The sequence below is a fragment of the Microtus pennsylvanicus genome, chromosome 1, assembly GCF_037038515.1.
Source record: "Microtus pennsylvanicus isolate mMicPen1 chromosome 1, mMicPen1.hap1, whole genome shotgun sequence".
Taxonomy (NCBI): domain Eukaryota; kingdom Metazoa; phylum Chordata; class Mammalia; order Rodentia; family Cricetidae; genus Microtus; species Microtus pennsylvanicus.
Genome location: NC_134579.1, coordinates 77,295,856 through 77,320,271, shown reverse-complemented (window position 1 = coordinate 77,320,271; position 24,416 = coordinate 77,295,856). Strand labels below are relative to the sequence as shown.

General features: G+C 52.6%; 2 protein-coding genes across 5 annotated transcripts; one reads left to right on the top strand and one right to left on the bottom strand.

Moving 5' to 3' along the window:
* Nucleotides 1-673: 673 nt before the first annotated feature.
* Nucleotides 674-19,447, top strand: Lztr1 (leucine zipper like post translational regulator 1). The gene is made up of 21 exons (XM_075970105.1): nt 674-980; nt 1,340-1,402; nt 5,000-5,056; nt 8,431-8,510; nt 8,858-8,966; nt 10,225-10,308; nt 11,141-11,198; nt 12,078-12,217; nt 13,129-13,330; nt 13,583-13,738; nt 14,070-14,180; nt 14,834-14,926; nt 15,054-15,149; nt 15,231-15,396; nt 15,624-15,793; nt 15,911-16,067; nt 16,736-16,862; nt 16,949-17,098; nt 17,549-17,654; nt 17,732-17,812; nt 17,995-19,447. Exons 1-21 carry the CDS (start codon nt 781-783, stop codon nt 18,109-18,111), a joined length of 2,523 nt encoding a protein of 840 aa, XP_075826220.1. The 5' UTR covers nt 674-780; the 3' UTR covers nt 18,112-19,447.
* Nucleotides 19,448-20,022: 575 nt separating this feature from the next.
* Thap7 (THAP domain containing 7) lies at nt 20,023-23,338 on the bottom strand. 4 transcript variants are annotated; one of them, XM_075970195.1, is made up of 5 exons: nt 23,245-23,338; nt 22,997-23,076; nt 22,458-22,613; nt 20,878-21,018; nt 20,025-20,676 (listed from the first exon to the last, which is right to left on the bottom strand). In XM_075970195.1, the coding sequence occupies exons 2-5, from the start codon at nt 23,074-23,076 to the stop codon at nt 20,127-20,129; spliced, it is 927 nt and encodes a 308-aa protein (XP_075826310.1). In that variant the 5' UTR covers nt 23,245-23,338; the 3' UTR covers nt 20,025-20,126. The 4 variants fall into 4 exon arrangements, with proteins under 4 accessions (XP_075826301.1, XP_075826310.1, XP_075826281.1 ...); XM_075970166.1 differs by lacking the exon at nt 23,245-23,338 and adding an exon at nt 23,213-23,227; XM_075970176.1 differs by lacking the exon at nt 23,245-23,338 and having other exon boundaries at nt 22,896-23,011.
* Between the last annotated feature and the right edge of the window lie 1,078 nt (nt 23,339-24,416).

Below are 24,416 nucleotides of genomic sequence, written 5' to 3'. Positions count from 1 at the left end.
GTACAGCTAGGACAGCCATTGTGAAGCTGCTCATGACTTCACTTTTATTTTACGTTTATAAGCGCTTACCATAGAAAGAAAAAAAAATACAACCAAGTTGAAATTAGAAAACCAATTAGCTTTTGCCTGAACTTTCTGAATCCTCATTTCAAAGGTGAAGGAACAATTCAACTGGCATTAAACTACATGTTAAAATACGCGGTTCGTGATGTGGCCAAGTGCGGGGCTTGCCCATCAGGTCCTGGGTCAAATGGAGAAATAGATGAAGCTCTTGCTCCTAAACAGGAACGGAGATCCTAGAGGTTCTCTGCCACCAAGAGTCCCGGGCAATAATAACGCCAAGGGGAAAGGGGAGCACTGAAGGCCAGGTTTGGGGGGTGCAAACAGAAGGTGGACGGTGGAGCCGCCTGCAAGCCTCATTTTGGAGTTCCGGTGGTGGTAGCTTCCGGGCGATGGCAAAGTCCAACTACAAGGCATGCTCTGGCCAGAGCGCGTTTCCCGAAATGGAAAATCCAAGCCGATTCTTGGTCACAAATGCTTTCAGAATGTGAAGTGCTCACGGTATAATAACGTGAAGGGCCCCGCCGCAGAACCCCTGACAGCTTGCAGTGCGCAGGACAGTGCAAAGCTTGTCGGGAAGGCGGGCCTGGCTAGGTGCAAGCTGGCCGGATGTGCTACAGCGTCGGCGCAGGGCTCTTCGGGAAATGTGGTCCCTTGGCGAGGCCCGGGCGGTGGCCGTGAGCCCTGCAACCTGGGGAGCTCATCCGGCCTGAACCGGGGATGGCTGCGCCCGGAGGCTCGGGGGCCCCGATCGGAGCCGGGGCCCTGGCCGGAGGGGTGCGCTCCAAGGTGGCTCCGAGCGTGGACTTTGACCACAGCTGCTCAGATAGTGTCGAGTACCTGACGCTCAACTTTGGACCCTTCGAAACAGTGCATCGCTGGCGACGCCTCCCACCCTGCGACGAATTCGTGGGCGCCCGGTACGACAGAGTGCAGGGGATCCTGAAGGCACTGGGAATGGGGACGAGAGCTGAGGAGGTCCCAGGATGGGCTCTGGGGCGAGAACCCATGTGATGTCCTGGGGTCAGTAGTGACCCTAGGCAGAGCACCAGACCTGTTTGTTGTGTTTCTAAGGGTCCAGTTTGGGTCCCCGAGCAGAGGTATGGGTGGGAGACTGAAGAGTCCTCGGTGTGTCAGACGTCCCTGCTGTCTGATGAAATTGAAGGATCTCTGTAGATCTTGGCATTTGAGAGGCTTTTACCCAAACTTATGTGGCAGTCACCATGGGTGTCAGCCAAGAGAGTCCCGGTCCCACCACCCTTCACCTCTTTCTTTCTAGGCGCAGCAAGCACACAGTCGTGGCTTATAAGGATGCCATCTATGTGTTTGGCGGAGACAACGGGTGAGTTTGCCTGTTTTGATGGGAGTGGTGGCAGGGGACGGACGATGATGGTGAGATGGACTGTTGTCTGAGAATGGGAGTCATTAGCCATGTCCTGAGAGCCTCTATTTCCCTATCTGTGAGGTACCTTGTACCTGGTTCCCAAGTTACGGTGAGGAAGATCCTGCCCTTAGAGCCTTCTCACTCCGGCAGTCAAATGTCAGCGCATGCTCAGTACATGGAACTATACTTGTTTTGACTCTATAGCCTATATCACCCTGAGTGGCACTTTTCTTCTTTCTCTATACTTCCCTCTGAGTTTTGCCCACTTGCTTGCTTTGTAACAAAAAGTATGGAGAACATGTTTGTTGTTGGTTTTACATCTATTTCTGTGGGGGTGCATATGGAGATCAGACCACAACATGCAGGAGTTGTCTCAGATTGCGAGCCTTGGTGGCAAGTGCCATCTCTTGCTGAGCCCTCTCACTACCTCCAAAATCAGTTTTATTGATGCTGTGCATGTCTCATTTCTGGTGATTTCCCTGTGTTGCTTTAACTTCCTGGAAAATAATCTTCCTGGAAATGACCTGCAGTTCTGGTGAGCATTTCCATGCACACAGACTTCTTAGTTAAGCTGCGGTTTGTCGCAGGTAGCGTGGTGCAGGTGTATGGCTTCACACAGGTCCATGAAATGAAGACTCAGAGACACTTTGAGGATGAACTTAACCTTTGCAGCCGTAGGGGACCCAGCCTCTGTGGACTGAACCTTTCCTTCAGCTTTTCAGCATTTTTATTTTTCCCTATAATTACACGTCAGCTAGTAGATTTCCATATGCTCAAAACAACCTAAATGAACCTTCCAAAAATACAATGCCAAGTGCAAATACCTGATTCATGAGGTACCACGGTTTTCAGGGTTGCCCCCTAACCAAGTTTTGCATAGGCTTTGTATCAGTGGGAAACTCTCAGACAAGATTCACATAGGGTAACAAAGTTTATCTGTAATACAAAGGATGGATTAGGGCTGCATGCTAACTCTGGAGCTAGGCCAGGTGTGGCCTAATGGGGGTTATGGCTAGCGGTGATTGTGCCAGGCTGGCAGGAATTACTGCCACAGAGATTATATGTTTGCAGGCCCAGAACCTGGCCGAAAGCCCAGAAAGGGGACTCTTGGTCTTGTAGACTACCTGGGATAGCTGATCTAGAGCAGGTGAGATATTCAGGTGTCTATTAGAACATGCACACTTGGCCATGGTCCTCTGGCATTTATCTTATCTCCACACCCTCTTTTTCAAGAGCAGCTGGGGATGCGTTTACCACTGCTGTCAGTCAGAGTGTCTGATGTCCTGGCACCTCCCTGTGTGAAATCGAGTCCTCCCAGGAGTGAATGAGGCCTGCTGCACACTTGTGTTTTCCTGGTTCTCAGCCGGCCCTCTGGCTGTCCTGGATTGTTCGAAACACCCTGCTGTCCAGCCTTTTGCCATGTTGTTCCTTCCCAGACACACTTCTCGCTTCCCTTCTAATGTTCCTTATGGATGAGGCCTTTCTGGCCTCGCTTACCGCTTAGCAGCTCCTTTTGCCCCCACCCTCCACAGACTGCAAGTGTTGGTGCCGATCTGTTTCCTCTGCCAAGACAAGGCATCTTTCTCCTCACCTCGCTGTACCAGTGCCCAGATGTTCCAGTCAGCATTTACTGAGTTAAAAGATGAGCCTTAGTAAGAATTCCCCATACCAAAAAGACCAGTGTCCAACATAAGGTGGAGGGTGGTAACTCAGGATCGCTGTCCTTAGTGGTTTCTGGAGCAGGTAGACAATTGTGTGGTGATAACCGGTAGTGGTTTTGGTATGCAGTTTCAGAAGAAAGTTAGAGAAAGCTGGATTATGCATCTGTTTGACTGTGACTTAAGATAAACCAGGGCAGCCTCCGTTCAACAGTGGAAGGAAGAGTTCCTACCGGGCAGTAGCGCCTTTGCACACTGAAAGGTAGGAGCAGGGAAAGCTGGGGGTGGGGCCTGGTCAGCTAGGTTAGAGTTCTTCAGAGCTTCAGCAGGGGCCTCCTCATCCTGCAGACCCAGGAAGACTGCAGTCTCCAGTTTTGCAAGCAAACTGTTAGGTTTTGGGATTATCTGATCCTTAATGCTTGAGTTTATGAGGCATTTGGCCCCAGTAACTGTTCTGGTTTGCCCTGGCCTTTGGGGGCCCAGTATAGGAACTCAGTTCAAAATAATGGCCTCAGCTGGGTGGTGGTGGCGCATGCCTTTAATCCCAGCACTCAGGAGTCAGAGGCAGGCGGATCTCTGTGAGTTCAAGACCAGCCTGGTCTACAAGAGCTAGTTCCAGGACAGGCTCCAAAACCACAGAGAAACCCTGTCTTGAAAAACAAACGAAAGAAAGAAAGGAAGGAAGGAAGGAAGGAAGGAAGGAAGGAAGGAAGGAAGGAAGGAAGAAAAAAAAACCTAGTGGCCTCCCATTATTTTAACAAGCACCAGGAAGCTTAAGTAGGAGTTAAATGAAGGAGGGCATGATACCAGCTTCTAAGCTTTGCCCTCCTAGCTGTTCAGCCATGCTTCTTCTCCCATAAAATGAAGTCAGGGAGGGTATCCACCTGGCCCAGACTGAGCAAGGTTGGATGCCCTGTGAAGGCCTGGTCTGACTGGACTGCTTGAGGGGCTGTTGGCTCACTTTTCTCCTTCCACCTTAACAAGAGTTGGTAACATGCCAGGCGGTGGTGGCGCATGCCTTTAATCCCAGCACTCGGGAGGCAGAAGCAGGCGGATCTCTGTGAGTTCGAGACCAGCCTGGTCTACAGAGCTAGTTCCAGGACAGGCTCCAAAACCACAGAGAAACCCTGTCTCGAAAAACGAAAAAAAAAAAAAAAAGAGTTGGTAACATGCGGTGATGCAGGCTGACCCGGAGGACAGTGGGTTCATCTTAATGCAGGTGATGCAGGCTGACCCGGTGGACAGTGGGTTCATCTTAATGCTGGAGATGTAGGCTAACCCGGTGGACAGTGGCAGTGGGGTCATCTTAGTTCCGGTGATGTAGGCTGACCCGGAGGACAGTGGGTTCATCTTAATGCTGGAGATGTAGGCTAACCCGGTGGACAGTGGCAATGGGGTCATCTTAGTTCTGGTGATGTAGGCTGACCCGGAGGACAGTGGGTTCATCTTAATGCCAGAGATGCAGGCTGACCCGGTGGACAGTGGGTTCATCTTAATGCAGTTGTTATGGCAGGTGGCAGGAAGGTGGAAAAGCATGCAGTCTCCACTGATGTTTGAGCCAGCATCTTATCGTAGTGCAGCCTCGGAAGGGTTAAATGTAGAAGTAGTTCCGAGGGCTGGAGTGAGTGTGAGTGAGGACTCCAGCCTCTGGGCCAGCTCCTGCTCTCCTCTCAGTGGGCTGCTGGTGGGGATCAGGCTGGCCCTGCCAGTGTAGGAGCCCTAGCTGCCCGTATCACTAGTTACTAATTTTGTTCTTTGGACATTGGTGGTTGTCTGAGTCTGAACAAGTCTGGAGGTCAGTGAGCCAGGCCCTTCCTGTTGTCTCCAACCCTGGGTGCACACCCTTGCCCATCTCTAAGATCCTGGTGAGGTAACACCTTCTCTCTCTGCCTTTCAGAAAGACGATGCTCAACGATCTCCTGCGGTTCGATGTGAAGGACTGCTCCTGGTGCAGGTGGGTAGCCTCTGAGCTGCAGGGCCCGCCTGTCCTCTGGAGAGTGGCAGCACTGTGCTGCCTTCACTGGCGAATAGAGTCAGCTCATCGTGGAGGGCCGGAGGGAAATAGAACAGAGGAGAACCTTAGATGGCGTTCCTCCTTCTCACAGCTTTCTGTGAGAATGATTATCCTAAATGCTGTGAACTAAGGGGTCTGTCTGCTCTAGCTGGTGGCAATTAGACTCTGACCTGAGAGAGAGCTTCAGTCACCAGGATTTCTCCTGGGCCAGGAGCCGCTGTGGGATCTCAGAGAGGGCATGGGCAGGCCTCAGCTAATAAGTTTTCTCAGAGTGCCACCTCCAGGCTGCCGGCAGGGCCTCCTGTCCCATCCGTTTCTTAGGGCTAGTTGCCTGTCAGTGGATCCCACACAAGCATTGAACAGCACGCAAACCCTGTGAACCACAATCTCAGCTGTGTGCCCTTGCAACGCGCTACCTGCCCTCTTGGGGTGCCATATACTGTGTTTCCTGCAGCCGCCCATGTCTGAGGGGAGACACAGACCTGAGACTCAGGGTTTACTGGACTTGCCGGCTCCAGCATCTGCTCACACAGGAGCACAGTGTCACGCAGCCCCTTCTGGGATGGGGTCTGTTTTGGAAGAGGAGGACGCAGAGCTCTGGAGGTCTTGTGACTGCTCTGGACACCCAGCCAGGCAGGGCAGCTCCACTTGCCGTCATGCGCCATCTTAGGGTTTCTATTGTGCTGAAACACTACGACCAAAAGCGACTTGGGGAGGAAAGTGTTAATCTCAGCTCACGTGTTCATGTCACAGCCCTTCACTGAAGGGAGTCAGGGCAGGAACTCCAGGCAGGTGTCTGGAGTCAGGAGCTGAAGCAGAAGCCACGGAAGAATGCTGCTTACCGACCTGTTCCTCATGGCTCGCTTAGCCAGCTTTCTTATACCACCCAGGACCTGCCCAGGGGCAGTACTGCCTACAATGAGCTGGGGCCTCCCACATCACTAATTAGGTTAATGCCCTACAGGCTTGCTTACAGCCTGATATTATGGAGCCATCTTCTCAACTGTGTGCATAGCAGCAGGAATTGTTCTCACGCTTGATCTTAGTACAGCTGCTACCAATTCTTTTATTATTTTTTTTTTCTGTGCTGGATGTAAAATCTAGGCACTGGTATATGTCAGGCAAGCACTTTAGCCTTTTCTTAAAGACAGGGTCTTGTGTGTATCCCGGCTGGCCTCACACTTGTTCTGCAGGGAAGGATGACCCTGACCGCTTGTGCTCTTCCATCTGCACCTGAGTGCTGGGATTACAGATATTTGCTCCCATGCCTGGTTGATGCAACATTGGGCACTGAACTCAGAGGTTGGCCTAGGCAGGCTGAGGAGGCTTAGTGCAGGCAAGGCAAGCCCAACTTGACGAACTAAACTCCAGTTCCAGATCCAGTTCTCAATTGATTTAAAATTTTTCCTTGGCCAGCCAGATGGCTCAGCAGATAAAGCCTTACCTGCTGTGCAAGCCTGGTGAGCTGAGTTCAATCCTCAAAGTCAAGTAAAAATGGAGGAGAGAACTGCTCCACACAGCTGCCCCTCACCTCCTCATTCACACAGCTATCCCTCACCTCATGTGTCCTGTGGAGAACAGCTCCACACAGCTGTCCCTCACCTCCTCGTGTGTCCTGTGGTACTCATTCACACACCTACAGACATACACACACATACATACATACACACACACACGTGTACACACATACACACACACACACAGTGAGAAACAAAAATGAAAATCACTTTGAAGCCTCTGTGACTGTTAATCAAACGTTGCTTAAGCCAGGCGAACATGGTGGCTTACACCTGTGATACCAGCACTCAGAAGGCTGAGGCAGAAGATCATAAATCAAGGACAGCATGAGTTCAGGACCCCCAGCTCAAAAATTAAAAAAAAAAAAATCTAGGGATGTAGCTCAGCTCAGTGGTAGCGGCTCACTTAGCACAAGTTCCAGGCCCATTACCCAACACTGCAATAGATTGACATAGAGCCAGGTGTGGTGGCGGCAGACAATTCCATCTAGACTTTGGGAGGCAAGCAGGCAAATCTGAGACCAGTCTTTGTAACATAGCAAGACCCTCTCAAAAAATAAGCAGAAGTAAATTGCTAAGGCTGAGCATAGCGGTGCACGCCCATAATCCCAGGATCTTGAGACCAGGATCAAGTCAAGTTCTATTGCTTACTTGAAAAAGCAAATTGTAAACTATCCTCCAAATGATTAGATAGATAGATAGATAGATAGATAGATAGATAGATAGATAGATAGATAGATAGATGATAGATAGATAGATAGATAGATAGATAGATAGATAAAGTCCCCTCCCCCCCCAGCCAGGCATCACTGGTGGCTCACACATTTAATCCTAGCACATGGCAGATATCTGTGAACTGAGGCCAGTCTGGTCTACACAGTGACTTCTAGGCCAGCCAAGACTGCACAGTAAGACCCTGCTTAAAGGGAAAAGACATCAGAGATGGTGGCTTTTTAATCCCAGCACTCAGGAGGCAGGGGCAGGCAGATCTGTCTAAGGCCAGCCTGGTCTACAGAGCGAGTTCCGGGACAGCCAAAGCTACAGGCGGATCTGACTGAGGCCATCCTGGTCTACAGAGCGAGTTCCAGGACAGCCAAAGCTACAGGCGGATCTGTGAGGCCAGCCTGGTCTACAGAGAGAGTTCCAGGACAGCCAAAGCTATAGGCGGAATCTGTCTGAGGCCAGCCTGGTCTACAGAGCAAGTTTCAGGAGAACCAGAGCTACCTCTGAAACCCTGTCTCGGGGGGAAAAAAAAATCTGAGAAGCCTCTTGGAGGTTTGGAAATGTGTGGAGCAAAGGCCTTCCCCCAGGCAGGATGTGCAAGAGTTTAATGCCTGCTACTTCAGCTTTTCTCCTGGTTACTGATGTTTTAGGGGTTCTATGAGAGAAACGGCACCTTAGAAATACAGAAGTAGAGCAGGGCTGATGCCCTGGCATCCATCCCTTCTCTCATCTCTTTGGGCGACCGAGTGAAAGATCGCTTGAACCATAAATTAGAGGCCAGCTTAGGCACTATAGCGAGAACCTGTCTGAAAGAATTAAATTACTGTAGTCATGGTGATGCCTAATTCACGTATTCGGGGGACTGAGGTTGGAGGATGACCAATTTAAGGCCAGCTTAGACTACACAGCACCCTGAGTTACTTGCCAGCCGGGACTACTTATAGCAACACCAAACCTGGAAAGAAAAGAAGGGAGGATAGGTAGAAGAGGAGGGGGAAGGGAGAAAGGAAAACAAAGTATGGAGGCATCAGTGCCTGACTGACCCCTCACTGACCTCACCCTGTGCCTCTCCAGAGCCTTTACCACTGGCACCCCACCAGCCCCCCGTTACCACCATTCAGCTGTCGTCTACGGGAGCAGCATGTTCGTCTTTGGTAAGCAGCCTCTTACCCTCCTGCACCCACAGACTTCTAGCTCCTGCCTCCTCCACCCTACTGGAGGCTCTCTGAGCTCTGGTGGGCAGGTGTTACCCACTGGAGTGCCCTGAACCTCTGGCTTGAGAGGACTGATTTCCCTTATGTTCTGAGCTCATGGGAATGGGGATGTCCTCTCTGACGGCTAGGGCAAGAAACATCCGTTTGCTCATTCTGCGTCCCCAGGGCTCATGCAGGGGTGTTTGGGTGGGCAGATGGAGCTAGGGGTTTGTACGTGTTAGCTAGGGCCCCACATTTAAATAAGTGGTACCCCAGTTCTAACCTTTACTTCCATTCTCTTCACGCAGGGGGCTATACTGGAGATATTTATTCCAATTCTAACTTGAAGAATAAAAATGACCTCTTTGAATACAAGTTTGCAACTGGCCAGTGGACAGAGTGGAAAATTGAAGGGAGGTAAGCGGTTTCTTTCACGGTAAGAGAATGACCTTCTGCCTGGGATGTGCCTCCTGTCACATTTCAGACAGGGATTCCATGGCTGGGAGACTTTAACTGCTTGATTTTCATCACTGCTGAGTCCCGGGGTGGGGGCAGGACTATACAGGGTGTCTGCAGCAGGCCGGAAGCCAGTCACTGCCCCAACCTGCGCCCAGGCATACATCCCCTTCTTTCTCAGGACCCAGGGGGGCTCTTTTGGGAGTACACCCTTCAGTATTTTCATAGCACCTAGGGAGGTGTTGGGCCTGTGTGGACCACAGAATTTCTTTTGTTTTTATTTATATTTTTTTCTTAGCACTGGGGATGGAACCCAAGACCTTTTTCATACTAGGCAATTTCTTTATCATTGAGCCATATTCCAAGGCCTACATCTGATTCCTCCCCGCTCCATCTTTGATACAGGATCTCGTGTAGGCTAGGCTAGCTTTGAACCTGCAGTGTATAGCTAAGGATGACCTTAAACATCTGATCCTACTGCCTCCAGCCCCTGACTGCTGGGGTTACAGACGTACTGCACCACGCCTGGTTTCGTGTGTGTTGGGAATCATACCCAGGGCTCTGGTATGCTAGGAAAGCAGCCCATAAACTGAGCCACATCCCTGCCCCTTCGGAGGGTTTTTTTGGTTTTGCCTTTGTGTGTTTTCTGCTGTTTGTTTTGAGTCAGAGTGTCACACAGTCCCACTGACCCTAGGCTTGCCATGTAGCTGAGGCTGGTCTTGAACTTCTGATCCTCCTCCTTTCATCCCTAGTACCAGGATTTACAGATATGTACCGTCATGCCCAGTTTCACCATCTGAATTTTTATGCATCTGCTGCCTCTTGTGCTGTTGTTTGCTTCCGGTGCCCTAGCACCGCCCTCTGAGCCCCAGTGTCAGGCAGATGTGGTCCTAGCTGCTGAACACACAGAGCCCTGTGCTTCAGCCTTTCTAATGACCTTTCCTCATTAAAGAAAAAATTATATATATGTATATACACACACATATAAAATACCCCCCCCCCACCAAATATTTTGCTGGCATGTATATCTGTACCCATTCATGCCTGGTTCCTGAAGAGACCCAAAAGCATCAGACCCCCTGGAACTGGGATTACAGGGGGATGGTTGTGAGCTGCCATGTGGATGCTGGGAATTGAACCTGCATCTCCTGAAGAACGAGTTCTCTTCAGTGTTAAGCCTTCTCTCCATCCCCTCCTCGTTGGTTTCTTTATGTTCTAGGTTGCCGGTTGCCAGGTCAGCCCATGGGGCCACAGTGTACAGTGACAAGCTCTGGATCTTTGCTGGCTATGATGGCAATGCCAGGTAGGCAAGCAGCTGCCCATGTACCCTACTTCCGTATGTCCTCAGGGGCAGAATAAGCCCTCTTGGCACCTGAGTGCTCAGGCTGGGGTAAGTTACCCTGGTGGGTTTTGAGTTTCTCAGGAGAGGAGTGTGGAGGGAGGGCTTGTCTGTGATCCCTGGATTTCTTCAGATGAGGAGATTTGGAGCTGCAGAGGCCTGGAGGCTGGAAGCATCTCAGCTTAGGTCCAGCCCTGGGTTTCTCCCCATGTTACAGTTTTCTCTGTTTATTTATTGTGTTACATTTTGTTTTTGTTTTAAGACAAGGTCTCTGTGTAGCCCTGGCTGTCCTGGAACGCTCTGTGTAGATTTGGCTGGCTTTCAACTCACTGAGCTCCTCCTGCCCCTGCTGCCCGAGTGCTGGGGTTAAAGGTGTGGGCCTCCACACAAGGCTTCCTCCTTGATTTAGAAGAGTTGTTGTATTTATCTGATAGCCGAATAGTGCGTGCCCATTCTAAACTTGCACATTGCAGAGACCAGTAATGGCACCGTGCAGCAGTAGGCTTTATGGGACACATCGTCTTTTTCCTGCCTCAGGTGGCTTGCCCTGTCTCATACCCCAGATGTTATATGTAAATCCACTTCTGTCCTGGCTGGTCAGAGAGTCAGCAGGAAGTGAGAGCTGCTAGGGGCTGGGTGCAGGGATTTGACATAGCATCTTCTTCCCAGAAGTTCCTGTTTCTTTAAGAAAGATGGCACGGTTGTCTCCTGACACAGGGCAAGTGGTTCTTCCCTGGAGCTATCCCTCCAGCCAGGCTCAGGACCAAAGGATCCTGTCTCCTCTGTCCTCATGCAGGTTGAACGACATGTGGACAATTGGCCTCCAAGACCGAGAGCTCACATGCTGGGAGGAGGTGAGGGGTGCAGGGAGCATGATGCCGGTGGGAAGTCAGGGGCACTGGGGGGGGGGGCAGGTTGCAGCATCAAGAAGTGGGGGGTAAAGGAAGCTGGTGTATGAGTGAGCGATGCTAAGGTGGCATATGGCAGAGATTACCTTCTTCCCTTTACCAAGGCTTGCCTCTTCCTTTCCTTGACCCTCCCCCAGCCCAACTCCAGTATTAAGCAGAGACTCCAAGTGGGCTGAGGATATAGTATAGTTGGTAATGTAGCATGCATGAAGCCCTGGGTTGGATCCGCAGATCCACGTAATCTGGGTGTGGAGATGCATGCCTGTAATCCCAGCATTGGGAAGTGGGTCAGAAATTCAGGGTGATTCTCAGCTACGGAGTGAGTTTGGGGTTAGCCTGGGCCACATAGCGAGTTTTAGGTTAGCCAGAGCTGCACAGAGAGACCCTGTCTCCAAAATGAATGAATGAATCATCAAGTAATAAAAGGCTTTGGAGTGGAGCTGTGGTCCATGGTAGCACAGCATGCACGCATCCCCGGCTTTGATCCCTAGAAGCCAAGATGGAGTCAGAGGAAGGAGAAAGCTCTGAGTCCAGCATGGACAGAGTGCCGCATGTGACAGATGTGACTTCTTCCAGGCCACCCTCACGTGAACACAGCAGGGCAACCTTTCGTTCATTGCTTTTCCCTGGACCTTTATTTCTCTTGTAGAAATTACATCTTTAGTTCCAAATGAACCTCCCGATTTTAGCCTCAGCGGATCAGAACTGGGTCCGTGTGTGTGGGTGTGAGGAGGCTGGAAACTACCTCCATTTACTCACTTCCAAGTGTAGGACAGTGCAGCCCCAGGCCTGCGAGGCCCTGGCTGAGCTGTGCCCCTACTGCAGGTGGCCCAGAGTGGGGAGATCCCCCCGTCCTGCTGCAACTTCCCTGTGGCTGTGTGCCGGGATAAGATGTTCGTGTTCTCAGGGCAGAGTGGAGCCAAGATAACCAACAACCTCTTCCAGTTCGAATTCAAGGACAAGACGTGAGTTTCCTGGGTTTTGAGGGACATGAATAATGCTCGTTCCTGTGTCTGGCACCTGTTGTGATCTCTCCTTGTTCCCACACATAGCAGAGCATACAGCCTGGAGTATGAGCATTTGACACCCTCATAGGCCCCTGGGCTATGGCTGTAGCTCAGCAAGATATGGCCTGAGTCAGAAGGATACCTCTTGCCCTGTGTATCTTGCTCACTGACACTGCTAACAAATGTGGTTAGCACTAATCTCATGGGATAGTACAAGATAAGCAGGGTAAAGTAGGCTGTCTACTTCCTTTGGCTGCTGGCTAGCCTTAGCCCCCTGTGGTGGGGCTAGCCTCTGGCACTGGAAGTAATAGAGAAAAAGGAATAGGGCTTTGGAGGGGACTCAAAAGCTTCTAGAAATCTAGGTGGAAGGAATCTTGTTGAGTACGGGGGCAGCCGTGGAATGAGCCTGCATCTGTTTTGGTTCTTCAGCTAACTTAGCAGAAAAGGGGATTTGTTGTCAAGTCCCAGGAGCCCCTGGAGGAGAGAAGTACTGGAGGACCCTTAGTGCCTGGGCAGGCATCTCCCAGGTGGGGACTCTACTCTTAGGGCAGTGAGCAGAACAATCGGGACAACACAAGTCCATACAGCTCCATTCCCAGAGCAGACTCGCAGAGGCTCTGCCCTGTCACTGCTGTCTGCTCTATGGTGGCGGGAGGAGAGGGAGCTTGGGGAGGGCCCCATGTTGGGTTGCATGGAGCTGAGTAGGGCCAATGCCTGAGCTAAACAGGTCAAGGGATGTTGGACACATAGGCCTGTGACTTCCCTTTAGACCATGCACTGGCACTATAGGACTTTAGGGGAACCTCATAGGAGGCCCTTCTGTGGGGAGTGTGTGAGAGACCAGTGTCGGTTCATGGTCATGGCCCCAGGTGGACACGCATCCCTACTGAGCACCTGCTCCGGGGCTCCCCACCCCCGCCACAGCGGCGCTATGGACACACCATGGTGGCCTTTGACCGCCATCTCTATGTGTTTGGGGGTGCAGCGGACAATACACTGCCCAATGAGCTGCACTGCTATGATGTGGACTTCCAGACCTGGGAGGTTGTCCAGCCCAGCTCTGACAGCGAGGTGAGTTCTGACCTGGATTCCCTTGGTCCCATATAGTCAAGAAGAGCAGCCTAAGAGCTCTCAAGGCCTGTAGTCCTATGTCCTTCAGGGCTCCATGCCTGCGTCCCGACAGTCGCACTGTGCTGCAGACCTCTGGGAAGCACCCTGGCCAGCCTCACAGCCTCACCCAATGTCTGGTCCCTCCTCTGGAGCCCATAGCGAGCCCTGGAAGGGATGGTGGCTTGTTACCTTCCTGCATATGTTTTCCTCAAGGTTGGTGGGGCCGAGGTGCCTGAGCGAGCTTCCTCTTCTGAGGAGGCATCAATCCTAACCTCAGAGGAGCGGAGCAACTTTAAGAAGTCCAGAGATGTGTTTGGCTTAGACTTTGGCACCACTTCCTCCAAGCAGCCCGTGCACCTGGCATCAGAGGTGAGTGGCAGGGTATTTATTAACATTCCATTCCTCTCTGACGCAGGAACTCTCAGAGGGTAGAGCAGGGCTCCTGGAAGAGCAGCATGTGGCTCTTACCCTCCGGCTTTACCTTTCAGTCAGTGTGACACAGTGCCCCAAATCTGCTGTTAACCCGGGGTTCTGCACAACCAACCCTGCCCTCTGCCCCACCCCAGCATCCCTCTGCACCTGCAAGGGACTGGGATCTTTGGCCTCTCCTCTTTCATGGCCACATAGATCCGTGACACTAGCTTGGCCACAGCAGGTTCGCTGTTGGCCCCATCCCATTACTTGTCTACTTGCTCCTCAGCTGCCCAGCGGGAGGCTCTTCCATGCAGCTGCTGTCATCTCTGATGCCATGTACATCTTTGGGGGCACGGTGGACAACAACATTCGCAGTGGGGAAATGTACAGGTTCCAGGTGTGTAGCTAGTGGGCCTGTGAGGCCTGCTGGGTAGGTGGGTCCCAGGGAGGCAACTGAGGCCAGTGGGTGAGACTAGGGCTGTGCAAGGGTGCCTGTTGATAGCTAAGCCCTGGGTTGATGGTATCTCTGAGTAGTCTGGGGGAGAGGGCTGGGGATGCTGTCGGTCCAGATAGGCAGAGATGACGCTAGAAGGAAGGGGCCTTAATGCAGAGTGAGGCAAGCAGAGCCTCAGCTACAGAGAAGCGTTACCAGGGGAACACACAGAACCAGCAAAGGAGTGGGCAAGCTGGGCTCTGTGCTAGGGCCTCCAGGGAAATCAGCCTAGGGAAAGCTGTGGGGAGCCAGCCTTCCCAAACCTGGAGGAACAGGTTGTTAGTATAGGGTCCCCTGGCATAGTGGAGGCATGGATGAATCTGTTTCAGTGGTGGGTCCGGGGAGATGGGGTTGCTGGAGTACCTGGGTCCAGGTTTTTAGAAATGATGCAGATGCAGCCTGCTTAAAGCCTGGGAGTCTACATCAAGGAAAAAACAATGGACCTTGGAGGCTTTAGTCGTGGCCCAGGCATTACAGCCCTCACCTGACCCTGAGGGTCATGGCTGGCTGGTCTCAGGATAGCCTTTGTTGCTTGCTCACTGAGTCTCCTTCTGCAGTTCTCTTGCTACCCTAAGTGCACACTGCATGAAGACTATGGGCGCCTTTGGGAGGGCCGCCAGTTCTGTGATGTGGAGTTTGTGCTTGGTGAGGTAGGTGACTGACCTATACCAGCCTCACCTATAGCTGCTGAGTAGAGCTTTGCCCTGGCCTGCTGGCATCTGTCCCCGGGGCAGGGGTCCTGTGCTTTCACCTACATACTATTCATCCTTTATGCAGAAGGAAGAGTGCGTGCAGGGCCATGTTGCCATCGTCACTGCACGGAGCCGCTGGCTTCGTAGGAAGATCTTGCAGGCTCGAGAGTGGCTGGCCCAGGTAAGGTCTTCCTTATCCCCCATGACTGGGAAGCTTTGGCCACTGTTTACTAGAGTGCCCTGAGCTCCCTTTTCCCCACAGAAGCTGGAGGAGGATGGGGCTCTAGCTCCCAGGGAAGCCCCTGGTTCAGCTGTGGGCAGGGCACGGCCGCCCCTGTTACGTGTGGCCATTCGTGAGGCCGAGGCCCGGCCATTCGAGGTGCTCATGCAGTTTCTCTACACAGACAAGATCAAGTACCCACGGAAAGGTCCGCTTCGGGTATGGGTGGTGTGGACCAGGGTGGGGAATGTGGAGAGGCAGAGGTGGTACTGAGAGGGCTGTTACAGATGTGCCTGCGGCACAAGCCATAGTCAGCTGGCATGTAGTCCAGCTGCCATCTTGAAGCCCTGACCCTCTTATGCATGGAGGGAGCCCTGGGCCCTTTTCTAGGCCCTCCTTTCCTGAGGCTCTAGGCTCAGGGGCTTTTTGGCACAGGCCATGTAGAGGATGTGCTGCTCATCATGGATGTCTACAAGTTGGCGCTCAGCTTCCAGCTGTGTCGTCTTGAGCAGCTGTGCCGGCAGTACATCGAGGCCTCTGTGGATCTGCAAAACGTGCTGGTTGTGTGTGAGAGCGCAGCCAGGCTCCAGCTGGGCCAGCTCAAGGTACAAGCCAGGCCTTCCTGGCTGGGGTGGGGTGTGTCCCCTTGCTCACTGCAAACTCTGCTGCCCAGCCTGGGCCTTGACCTGATTCCAGTTGCCTGCTGTGCCTGTCTGTCCCAGGAGCACTGCCTGAACTTCATAGTGAAGGAATCCCACTTCAATCAGGTGATCATGATGAAGGAGTTCGAGCGCCTCTCGTCCCCACTGATTGTAGAGATTGTGAGGCGGAAGCAGCAGCCACCCCCTCGAGCCCCCTCGGATCAACCTGTGGACATTGGTAGGGAACTGGTGACAAAAGCCTTAACTACCTGCCAGGCCCTTGGGGTAAGGGTGGCTCTGTGGCCCACCAGGTGCTCCCAGTCATAAAAGCAGGGAGGGACAGAAGCAGGCCTTTCTCAAAGTATTCATAGTGGCTTTCAACAGCAAGCTGTGTACCAGTGAGCCTGGGGACCACGAAACCCACTCCTCAGAGTGCCCTGTGCCTTCTTTGGTTGGCTGGTCAGCTCTGATGTCAAGTGAGCAAGGCAGCTGCAGCTACCTATTGTCTAGTACTTCTTGTCCTACCCGGTGGAGAAGATTGATAGCACCTTCACTTCCCCAGCTCTCTTTGGGGCTTGTACTAGCCCCTGCCACTGGCATGAGGGTCCAAAAGATAGGCCAGGAGGGGAGTCCAGCATGAGACTGGGAGCTGGGCATAGAGGGCGCATCGTGGAAGATCAGGTATCGGTGCAGCATCCCTGAGGGCCAGAACAAGGACTTGCAGTTTCCAGGTGTCCTGAGGGCCGAGGGAAGGAAAAGACTGGCACTCCTGACTTGGGGAAACTCTGAGCAGAGCAGCGACATGGTCACTGAGGAAAGGTGGTGTTTATTCGTCCAGAAAGCAAAGGTGGCCTCTTCGTTCAGGGTGGAAGTGGGAATCTTCTAAGGTCCTTCCACACCCCCCAGGCACATCTTTGATCCAGGACATGAAGGCATACTTGGAGGGGGCAGGCTCAGAGTTCTGTGACATCACACTACTGCTAGATGGCCACCCACGACCAGCCCACAAAGCCATCCTAGCTGCCCGGTCCAGGTATGTTGAGGGTGTTTGAGGGAGGGCAGGGCAGGGCCTCAATGCTTTCTTCTCCTAAGAGTTGGGATCTACCTCCTTGTTTGCAGCTACTTTGAGGCCATGTTCCGTTCATTCATGCCGGAGGATGGGCAGGTGAACATCTCTATCGGGGAGATGGTGCCTAGCAGACAGGCCTTTGAGTCCATGCTACGTTACATCTACTATGGCGAGGTCAACATGCCCCCTGAGGACTCACTGCATCCTTTATCTGCTGGTGCTCCTGGGTCATGTTTGGTTCCTGTTGCTCTGCTGGCTGGGTGATCTTGGCCTGACACCAAATTCTAGAGCGTGCAGTGCTGGTGCTGGGCCTGCTGGACAGTGATTCCTCACACTTTCTGTCAGTAGTGTTTGAACCCGAGGTGCAAGGATACCTGATGGGGTCAGTGAGGGCATGGAGTTCTGTGGATGTGCACATGGGAATGAGAGGATTCAGGTTTTCTTAGGGTCTTGACTGGGGCCTTTGAGCCTGAAATGGTTCAGAACCAGTTTAGAGAACAAGCCAGCTGAGGCACAAACTGGAGCTCTGGCTTCTGAGGTCTGTGTAGTTCTGGCAGTATCCTCCCAAGTAGGACAAGAGATGTGGCAGGATGGGTGAACACAAGTGAATACGTGTCCTTTGACTTGGCAGCTCCTTAACTTGTGCCCAGCTACCTGTTTGCAGCCCCCTACTACTATGGCTTCTACAACAACAGACTGCAGGCGTACTGCAAGCAGAACCTGGAGATGAACGTAACAGTGCAGAATGTGCTACAGGTAGTGCTTGGTACCTCTGGGCCACACCTCTGCCCGTGGGTGAGCTGGGCTGGGCCTCATGGTTCCTGCCGTTGCAGATTCTGGAGGCGGCTGACAAGACACAGGCATTGGACATGAAGCGGCACTGCTTGCACATCATTGTGCACCAGTTCACCAAGGTCAGGCTCCGGCCCCAGTGCTCTAGGTCCCAGCCCTCCCCAGCAGGCCCAGACACCTCTTGGCCATTGCCCACTGTCCTCAGACAGCCAAGCCCTGAGCAGGCTGGACCCCAAGAGGACTCAGCTGCCCACCCTGGTCCTCCTGGGAGTCTGATTTCATCTAGTTTTGGTCATCTGTGCAGGTCTCTAAGCTTCCCACTCTGCGGTTGTTGAGCCAGCAGCTGCTGCTGGACATCATAGACTCCCTGGCCTCCCACATCTCTGACAAGCAGTGTGCAGAGCTGGGTGCTGACATCTGAGGATCTTTGAGAGGACTCTACCTGTTTGGAGAGTGATGACCCTCAACCGATTGGCCATATCTCCACCTACAGAGTGATCCCACCTGTGGTTCCCAGCTTGTACAAGGCACCGAGGTGTACCGAATTCCTAGAGGGCATGCTTCATTGTGGACACAGGCTCCACAGGGAATGGCAAATGAAGCAGACACCCTTTCCAGCTGGCACCTCTCCCAAGATGACCAGACTCAGGGATACCACTCAACGGTAGAAAGATGACGGAAGTGTGGCTTTGTGTTCCCCATAGGTGTGCTGTGGATCCAGGCATGGAGTCCTATTGTCAGGGTGAGATCTTGTCAAGTTACTCTAGCAACAGGCTATATTCCACTCCTTACCCACAACTTGAGAATGGGGACCAGTGACAGTGGTCTGATCCTAGATATGAACTTTGGAAGGTTTTCCTCCCAGTCCACAGGGCGGCAAGTGTAGCTCAGCCCCCCAGAGGCTGCATATTCCAGCTCACCCAGAATGCATATCTGGGCCAGAGAAGTCAGCAGACGCTCCTGTGTGTCTTCTGTCACTGACATGCCTCCTTTAAAGCTGGGGCAATGCTACATACACACTTGGCTGGCATGGTGGCTACCTTTGGTCTGCCTCCTAAAGCACAGGACAGTTCCATAGCTTAGCTTAGGAGATTCCCCAGATGTGGGTTTAGCACATCTTGCCTGTTCTACCTATATCAACATGGTGTCAGTCATAAGAGAAAATTGCATATTGAGGTATCTCCTCAGAGACCTAGACTGGGGGCATCCATCCATGCTGCCTGACATCAAGACATGAAAGCCTACATGCCAATACAGCCCAGTGGATTTTTTTTTTTTTTTTTTTTGAGTACAGGAACATACTCTGTCCTAGGAAGCCACAACTTACTTTGGAGAAATGCTTGGGTCTTCCTGGCCTTAGAACACAGAATGAAGTTCCCTCCTATGCTCCATTAACCCCATACTGTGGGGCTCCAGGAAGAAAGGTGCCCTGGGTGGCAGTCCCATACAGCTAGGAAGTGGCCTGGTTATAAGATAAGGTACTAGGCACAAGCTGGGGCTGGTAGCTGAGCTCAAGCAGCAGTAGTGAAGGGGAGTGGAGGGTGCCAGCCCACAGTGGGTAGCCAGGCAGGTTGGGTGAGTCTGTTGTGCAGTGTCAGAGCCACTCCCCCAAGGTGGTGATCGCATCCAAGCCTCTTTTGAGGGGAACACCTGACAACTTTGGTCTACAAATCTTGCTTCATGCTGATCCCTGTAACTTAACTGGACCTTCAATTATCTCCTCTACACAGGATACAAATAAACATATTCACCCAGGGCTCCATAAAGAAAACTTTTTGACAACCTTGTGTACAAACTCAGCCGGAAACTCAACTGTGCTTGAGCTATGTGGCCAAGGAGCAGTAGGGAAAGGCCATGTGCTTGGTGTTTACCATGGACAAAGCTATAATAAGAAGCCTATGTTCCCAAGATACAGTACCAGAGCCAGGACCTAAAAGACTTAACATTTCCCAAAGTGTGGCCTTCAGCCTGACAGGTGTAGCACCCTATGTTGCTTTTGAGTCTTCCTAAATGTGGCCAGGAGCGGGCAGAAGCTTCCTTCACATGAGAACCAAGCCTGACATTTTGCATGATGGCACATGCCTATCATTCTATTCAGAAGGTACAAGAAGGAGGATTAGGAGTTCAAGCTTCAATGATACCAGCCTGATTAAAAAAAAAAGGACTGGGAGGGGGGCAGAGCTGAACCAGAGGAGCTGGCTTACCTAGAAAGTAACTAAATAAGCAGAGGGACTGCAGACAAAGATTTCCCATGGCCAAGAGGTTACCTGCCAGGGACTGAACCCTTTGGGGCTTTGGCCACTGTCTGGGGAGGAGGCTAGCACCCCCAGCTGAACCAGACTGCACGGTCTCTTTCTAGCAATCCACTTTATTGTGACTTCTGGCCAGCCTGGTAGATGCAGTTCCAATCAAGTGTCTCTGAGCCGTAGTGCGTCCTCATGCCATGCTGTTGCTCAGCTGCATAGCAAAGTCCTGTACATGGTCCTTCAGGGTTTGGCGGGCATCTGCCTGTGCCCGCTTCTCTCGTGCCCGTTCCTGCTGCAGCTTGGTCAGTCGAAGCCTAAGCCGCTGCTCCCGCCGTTTGCAGGCTTGCAGCTGGCGCTGGGCCTTGTCCAGAGCATCAAGAGCTGCTTCAGCTCTCCTCTTCCAGAGCAGGGCACTTCCCACTTGGTAGCTGTGCTCATTCTGGATGTAGGCTCCAGCAGGTGGTGGCAGCCGTAACATGTAAGCAGACGGGGAGATAGGCCGAGGCTCAAGAGGGGAGGGGTGCCGCTCTGGTGAAGGCTGGGCACTGCAGCCTGCTTCATCTGCTTGGGCACCCAGAGGGCCCAGAAGATCTGAGAAGGGGCTGTTAAGGCCAGGTTCCAGCCTCACAGCCGGGGATGCAGGCAGAGTGGCAGGTGCTGAGGCTTCTTCCACGGGGAAGCAGATGATGTTAGCAGGAATTGGGGAAAACGGAGTTGTGGGTCCTTGACCTTCAGAGCAGCTGGAGGGGAGACAGAAAGAAACTGACTAGCCAACTGAGGGCATGCCAGGCCCCTCTCATGTACCCATGTAGACTCCCTAACACCTTAGCCCCTTCACTGGGTTTAGGCAGCAAGACCGCTGTTTAGTGAAGATGCTGGCAATTGCAGTCTAGTCCCTCAGCCCTGGGGGGGAGGGTAGGGCATCCCCCTCCTGCACGTACCGCTTCCTGCATCGCCGGAGCCGGCTGACATCAGGCAGGCCAGGTGGATAACCATGCCCCTTGGTCTTGGTTGTTCGACGTAACTTGGAGAAAGACTCAAATATGGTGGGGACTGCCCCTTCCTTCAGCCTGTGATACCCACTGTGGGGAAAAGCAGCCCAGATGAGCTGGAGAAAAAGGGCTGCCATTTCCCCTGGGGTCCCAACATAGGCCCCTAGCACTAGGGCTGAGGCTCTGAGGCACACTGCCAATAAATCTGAAGAATGCCATGCTCAGTGAAGTCAAACTAGTCTTCCCTGTGAACAGGCTTCCGGAGACAAGTGCAAAACCTCCACCCAGAGCCGGGAGAAGCAGGTGCTGAATACCTTTTCTCTTTTGTGTGGAGACCAGAGGCCTTCCTCAATTATTCTCCACCTTTGTAAAGATTTCCTTTTTCTCCTTAAAACCACTTTGTTTAGATGTGGTGTGTTTTGCCATGCCTGTGACTGTTCGCCATGTGAAGTCAGGAAAGAGCACTGGGTCCCCTGAGTTAGAGTTTACTGTGTGAGCCACTGTGTGGAAGAAGTCAGTGCTCTTTAGTTTTTGAGACCGGGTTTCTCTGTGTACTCTGGAGCCTGTCCTGGAACTAGCTCTTGTAGACCAGGCTGGCCTCAAACTCACAAAGATCCACTGCCTCTGCCTCCCGAGTGCTGGGATTAAAGGTGTGCGCCACCACTGCCAGGCTTGACGCCAGCGGTCTTAACCTCTGAGCCACCTAGCCAGCCCTATTTATCTTAGGAGTCCGAATGTTTTGCTGTGTGTATGTATGTGTACCATCTGTGCCCTCACAGGGAGGAGGAAGGCAAGGGATCCCTTGGAGCTGGAATTGAACTCTGGTCCTCTGAAGAGTAACAAGTGCTCTAAACTGTTAAGCCATCTCTCCCGAGCACCCACCTTATTTTTTCATTTACTTAAATTGATTTGTTTTTAAGACAGTCTCTCCTTGAACATAGGGCTCGATAACTTAATCTAGACTAGCGAGCTGCTCAGTGAGCCCAGGGAACCCTTTGGTTTTGTCTTCTCCAGGCCTGGGATTAAAAAACAGGCAGCCACACGTGGCTTTTTATTTGGGTACTGAATTTTTTTTTTGGTTTTTTTTTTTTTTTTTTGGTTTTTTTGAGACAGGGTTTCTCTGTGGTTTTGGAGCCTGTCCTGGAACTAGGCTCTTGTATACCAGGCTGGTCTCGAACTCACAGAGATCCGCCTGCCTCTGCCTCCCGAGTGCTGGGATTAAAGGCGTGCGCCACCACAGCCTGGCCCTGGGTATTGAATTTGAAGTCAAGTCCTCCCGCTTGCATACCAAGTCTACCAACGGGTCTATTTCCCCAACTGGGAAAGACGTTTTCTCTGATGCCACTGACACAGTGATCCTGGGGCCATGCTCTTCTGTACAGAATTGGGAAGGCACCCTTGGCAACAGGTCTGTCTGAGCATGCGAGCCAGTTGTTCACGGACCTCACCAGGGCATAGAGCAGCCCCGCTTAACCCACTGCTCTGATGCCTCACAACCCGTTCTAGCGTTGGCTGGCAGTAAGACCCACCTGATTCCCACCAGCTCAAAGCAGTTTTCCTCGAAGTGTTTGGAGCAGAAGTAGATGTATTCAGAGGCCGGGTCCCACAGGCCCTGGCCGCTGGGGTCCAGCCGCTGACAGTTGGCCAGCCACAAGCCGCGCCTGGGATTGTCTTTCTTGGGAAGTCTGCAGAGCCACAAAACCGTGAGCACCAGGATGCTGCAGCCTGCGATAAGGATGCCCAAGCTCCCCAGGCAAGACTGGCAGACCTCCCCACGGCCCTTCCGATTACCACCCGCTAAGGGGAAACTGAGGACGAGAGGAGGAACGGGGCCTGCTCAGCATCACCTAGCAGGAAAGAGCCAGAGCTCCAAGTCCAAGGTAAGTAAGCGTCCAGTCCCTTTTCTGTTGGAGTCGAGATCACTCGACCGCCCCTTTCACCCTCCCGCTCACAAGTTCAAGCCTCACTTCGACCTCAGGAAGGCGCCGTCTCCTGCGCGGCCTAAAGTGCCGCAACACCAGCGCCTGCGCATGTGAGCCCTCGCGTGCCACTACGCACGCGCGCTGACCTGTGGAAGGAGATGCCGCGGTTGCGAGTCTCACGCGTATCCCGAGTGCAGCAGCCGGCGGCGGAGCAGTGTCGCGGCATCTGGGGAAGGGGCGGGCACTGGGTCGTGGGCGGCAGTCGGGGGAGGACTGCCTTCACGCCCAGCCGCCACTCCTTCCAGAGGGCCTGAGCCTGGCGGCTCCCCCGCAGCCCGACCTCGGCCCAGTCCCGCCCTAACTCGTTCTATAGACTCCCGTCAGCGGTACTCACGGTCTTGCCATTGCTGCGCCGCCGAAGTCTCGCGATGGGTGGGGTCAATGCGGAAGTTGGTAGCGTAGGGACTCCGTAGCCGGTGGCGACTGCCCTCAAGGGGCGGGACCGGAAGAGGTCCTGGCGGGCGGGCCACCGGATGTTGTGGGAGTGCGGGAAGATCGTTGCTCCCGAGATGCTTTAGGCTCCAGGAGCGGCTGTTCGAGCGCTCGTTTGCTCTGTTTGTTTCCAAGGTAACTGCTGAGCACTCGCCTTCGGGCGAAGCAGCCCGGGTGCGGTCTGTAGTGCTCCCTGAACTTCGTAAGCGGACACTCCGGTTGAAAAAGATCCACCCCCAAGAAAAACCTGGGCTCTTGGCCTGAAAGAACCCCACCAAGGGCCAAAGGTGGCTCGGCACTTGCTGCCAACCCTGAGGATCTGAGTTTTGATTCCCTGGACCCACATGGTACAGGAGAGAAGCAAAGCCCAGTAATTTTCCTCAGACTCTCATATATTGCACATGTGCATGCATACATATGCACAGGGTAAAATGTAAAGACAAAAAAAGAGCTCTTAGGGTAACGGAATTAACTGCGTAAGCAGAGGGGCTGCCAACACGCCCAAGAGATTGGATGCCACGGGTCTGCGCCCGCTGGAATTTTACCACTATCTCAAGAGAATCCTCCCACTGGGCCTGACAACAGGATCTCTTTCTGGCTTCTGCTTTATTATGACATCTGGAAGTCCTGGTGGGTCCATTTTAGAGCAGGGTTCTTTACTTCCAGACCATCCAGGAAGGAGGTCGAGAGGTGGCCCGGTACAATGTGGGGACATAGGCTGGGTAGGCCGCTTAGGTCCCCCAGCTGGGGAGGAAAGCTAATGGCCTGAGCTGAACTCTGCTTCTCAGCCCTCTCACAAGGCAGGGTGAAACCACTTCCATGCTATTCGCACATGATGTGAGGGACTTATTCTTCACTGTAAAATAACGTGTGTTGCCTGAATTCCCTTATCTACTTAGAAGCTTTAACTGAGCACACAGACATAGCTATTAATGTCTTAGAGAAAACAAATGTATTTGCTCTAGAGGTGTTCACTAGTTGGCTAACTGGCTCTTCCATGAAAGGCCGGTATCTAGACAGGGAACTTTGTTTTGTTTTGGTTTTTTGTTTTAATTTTTTTAAAAAAAGTACTGT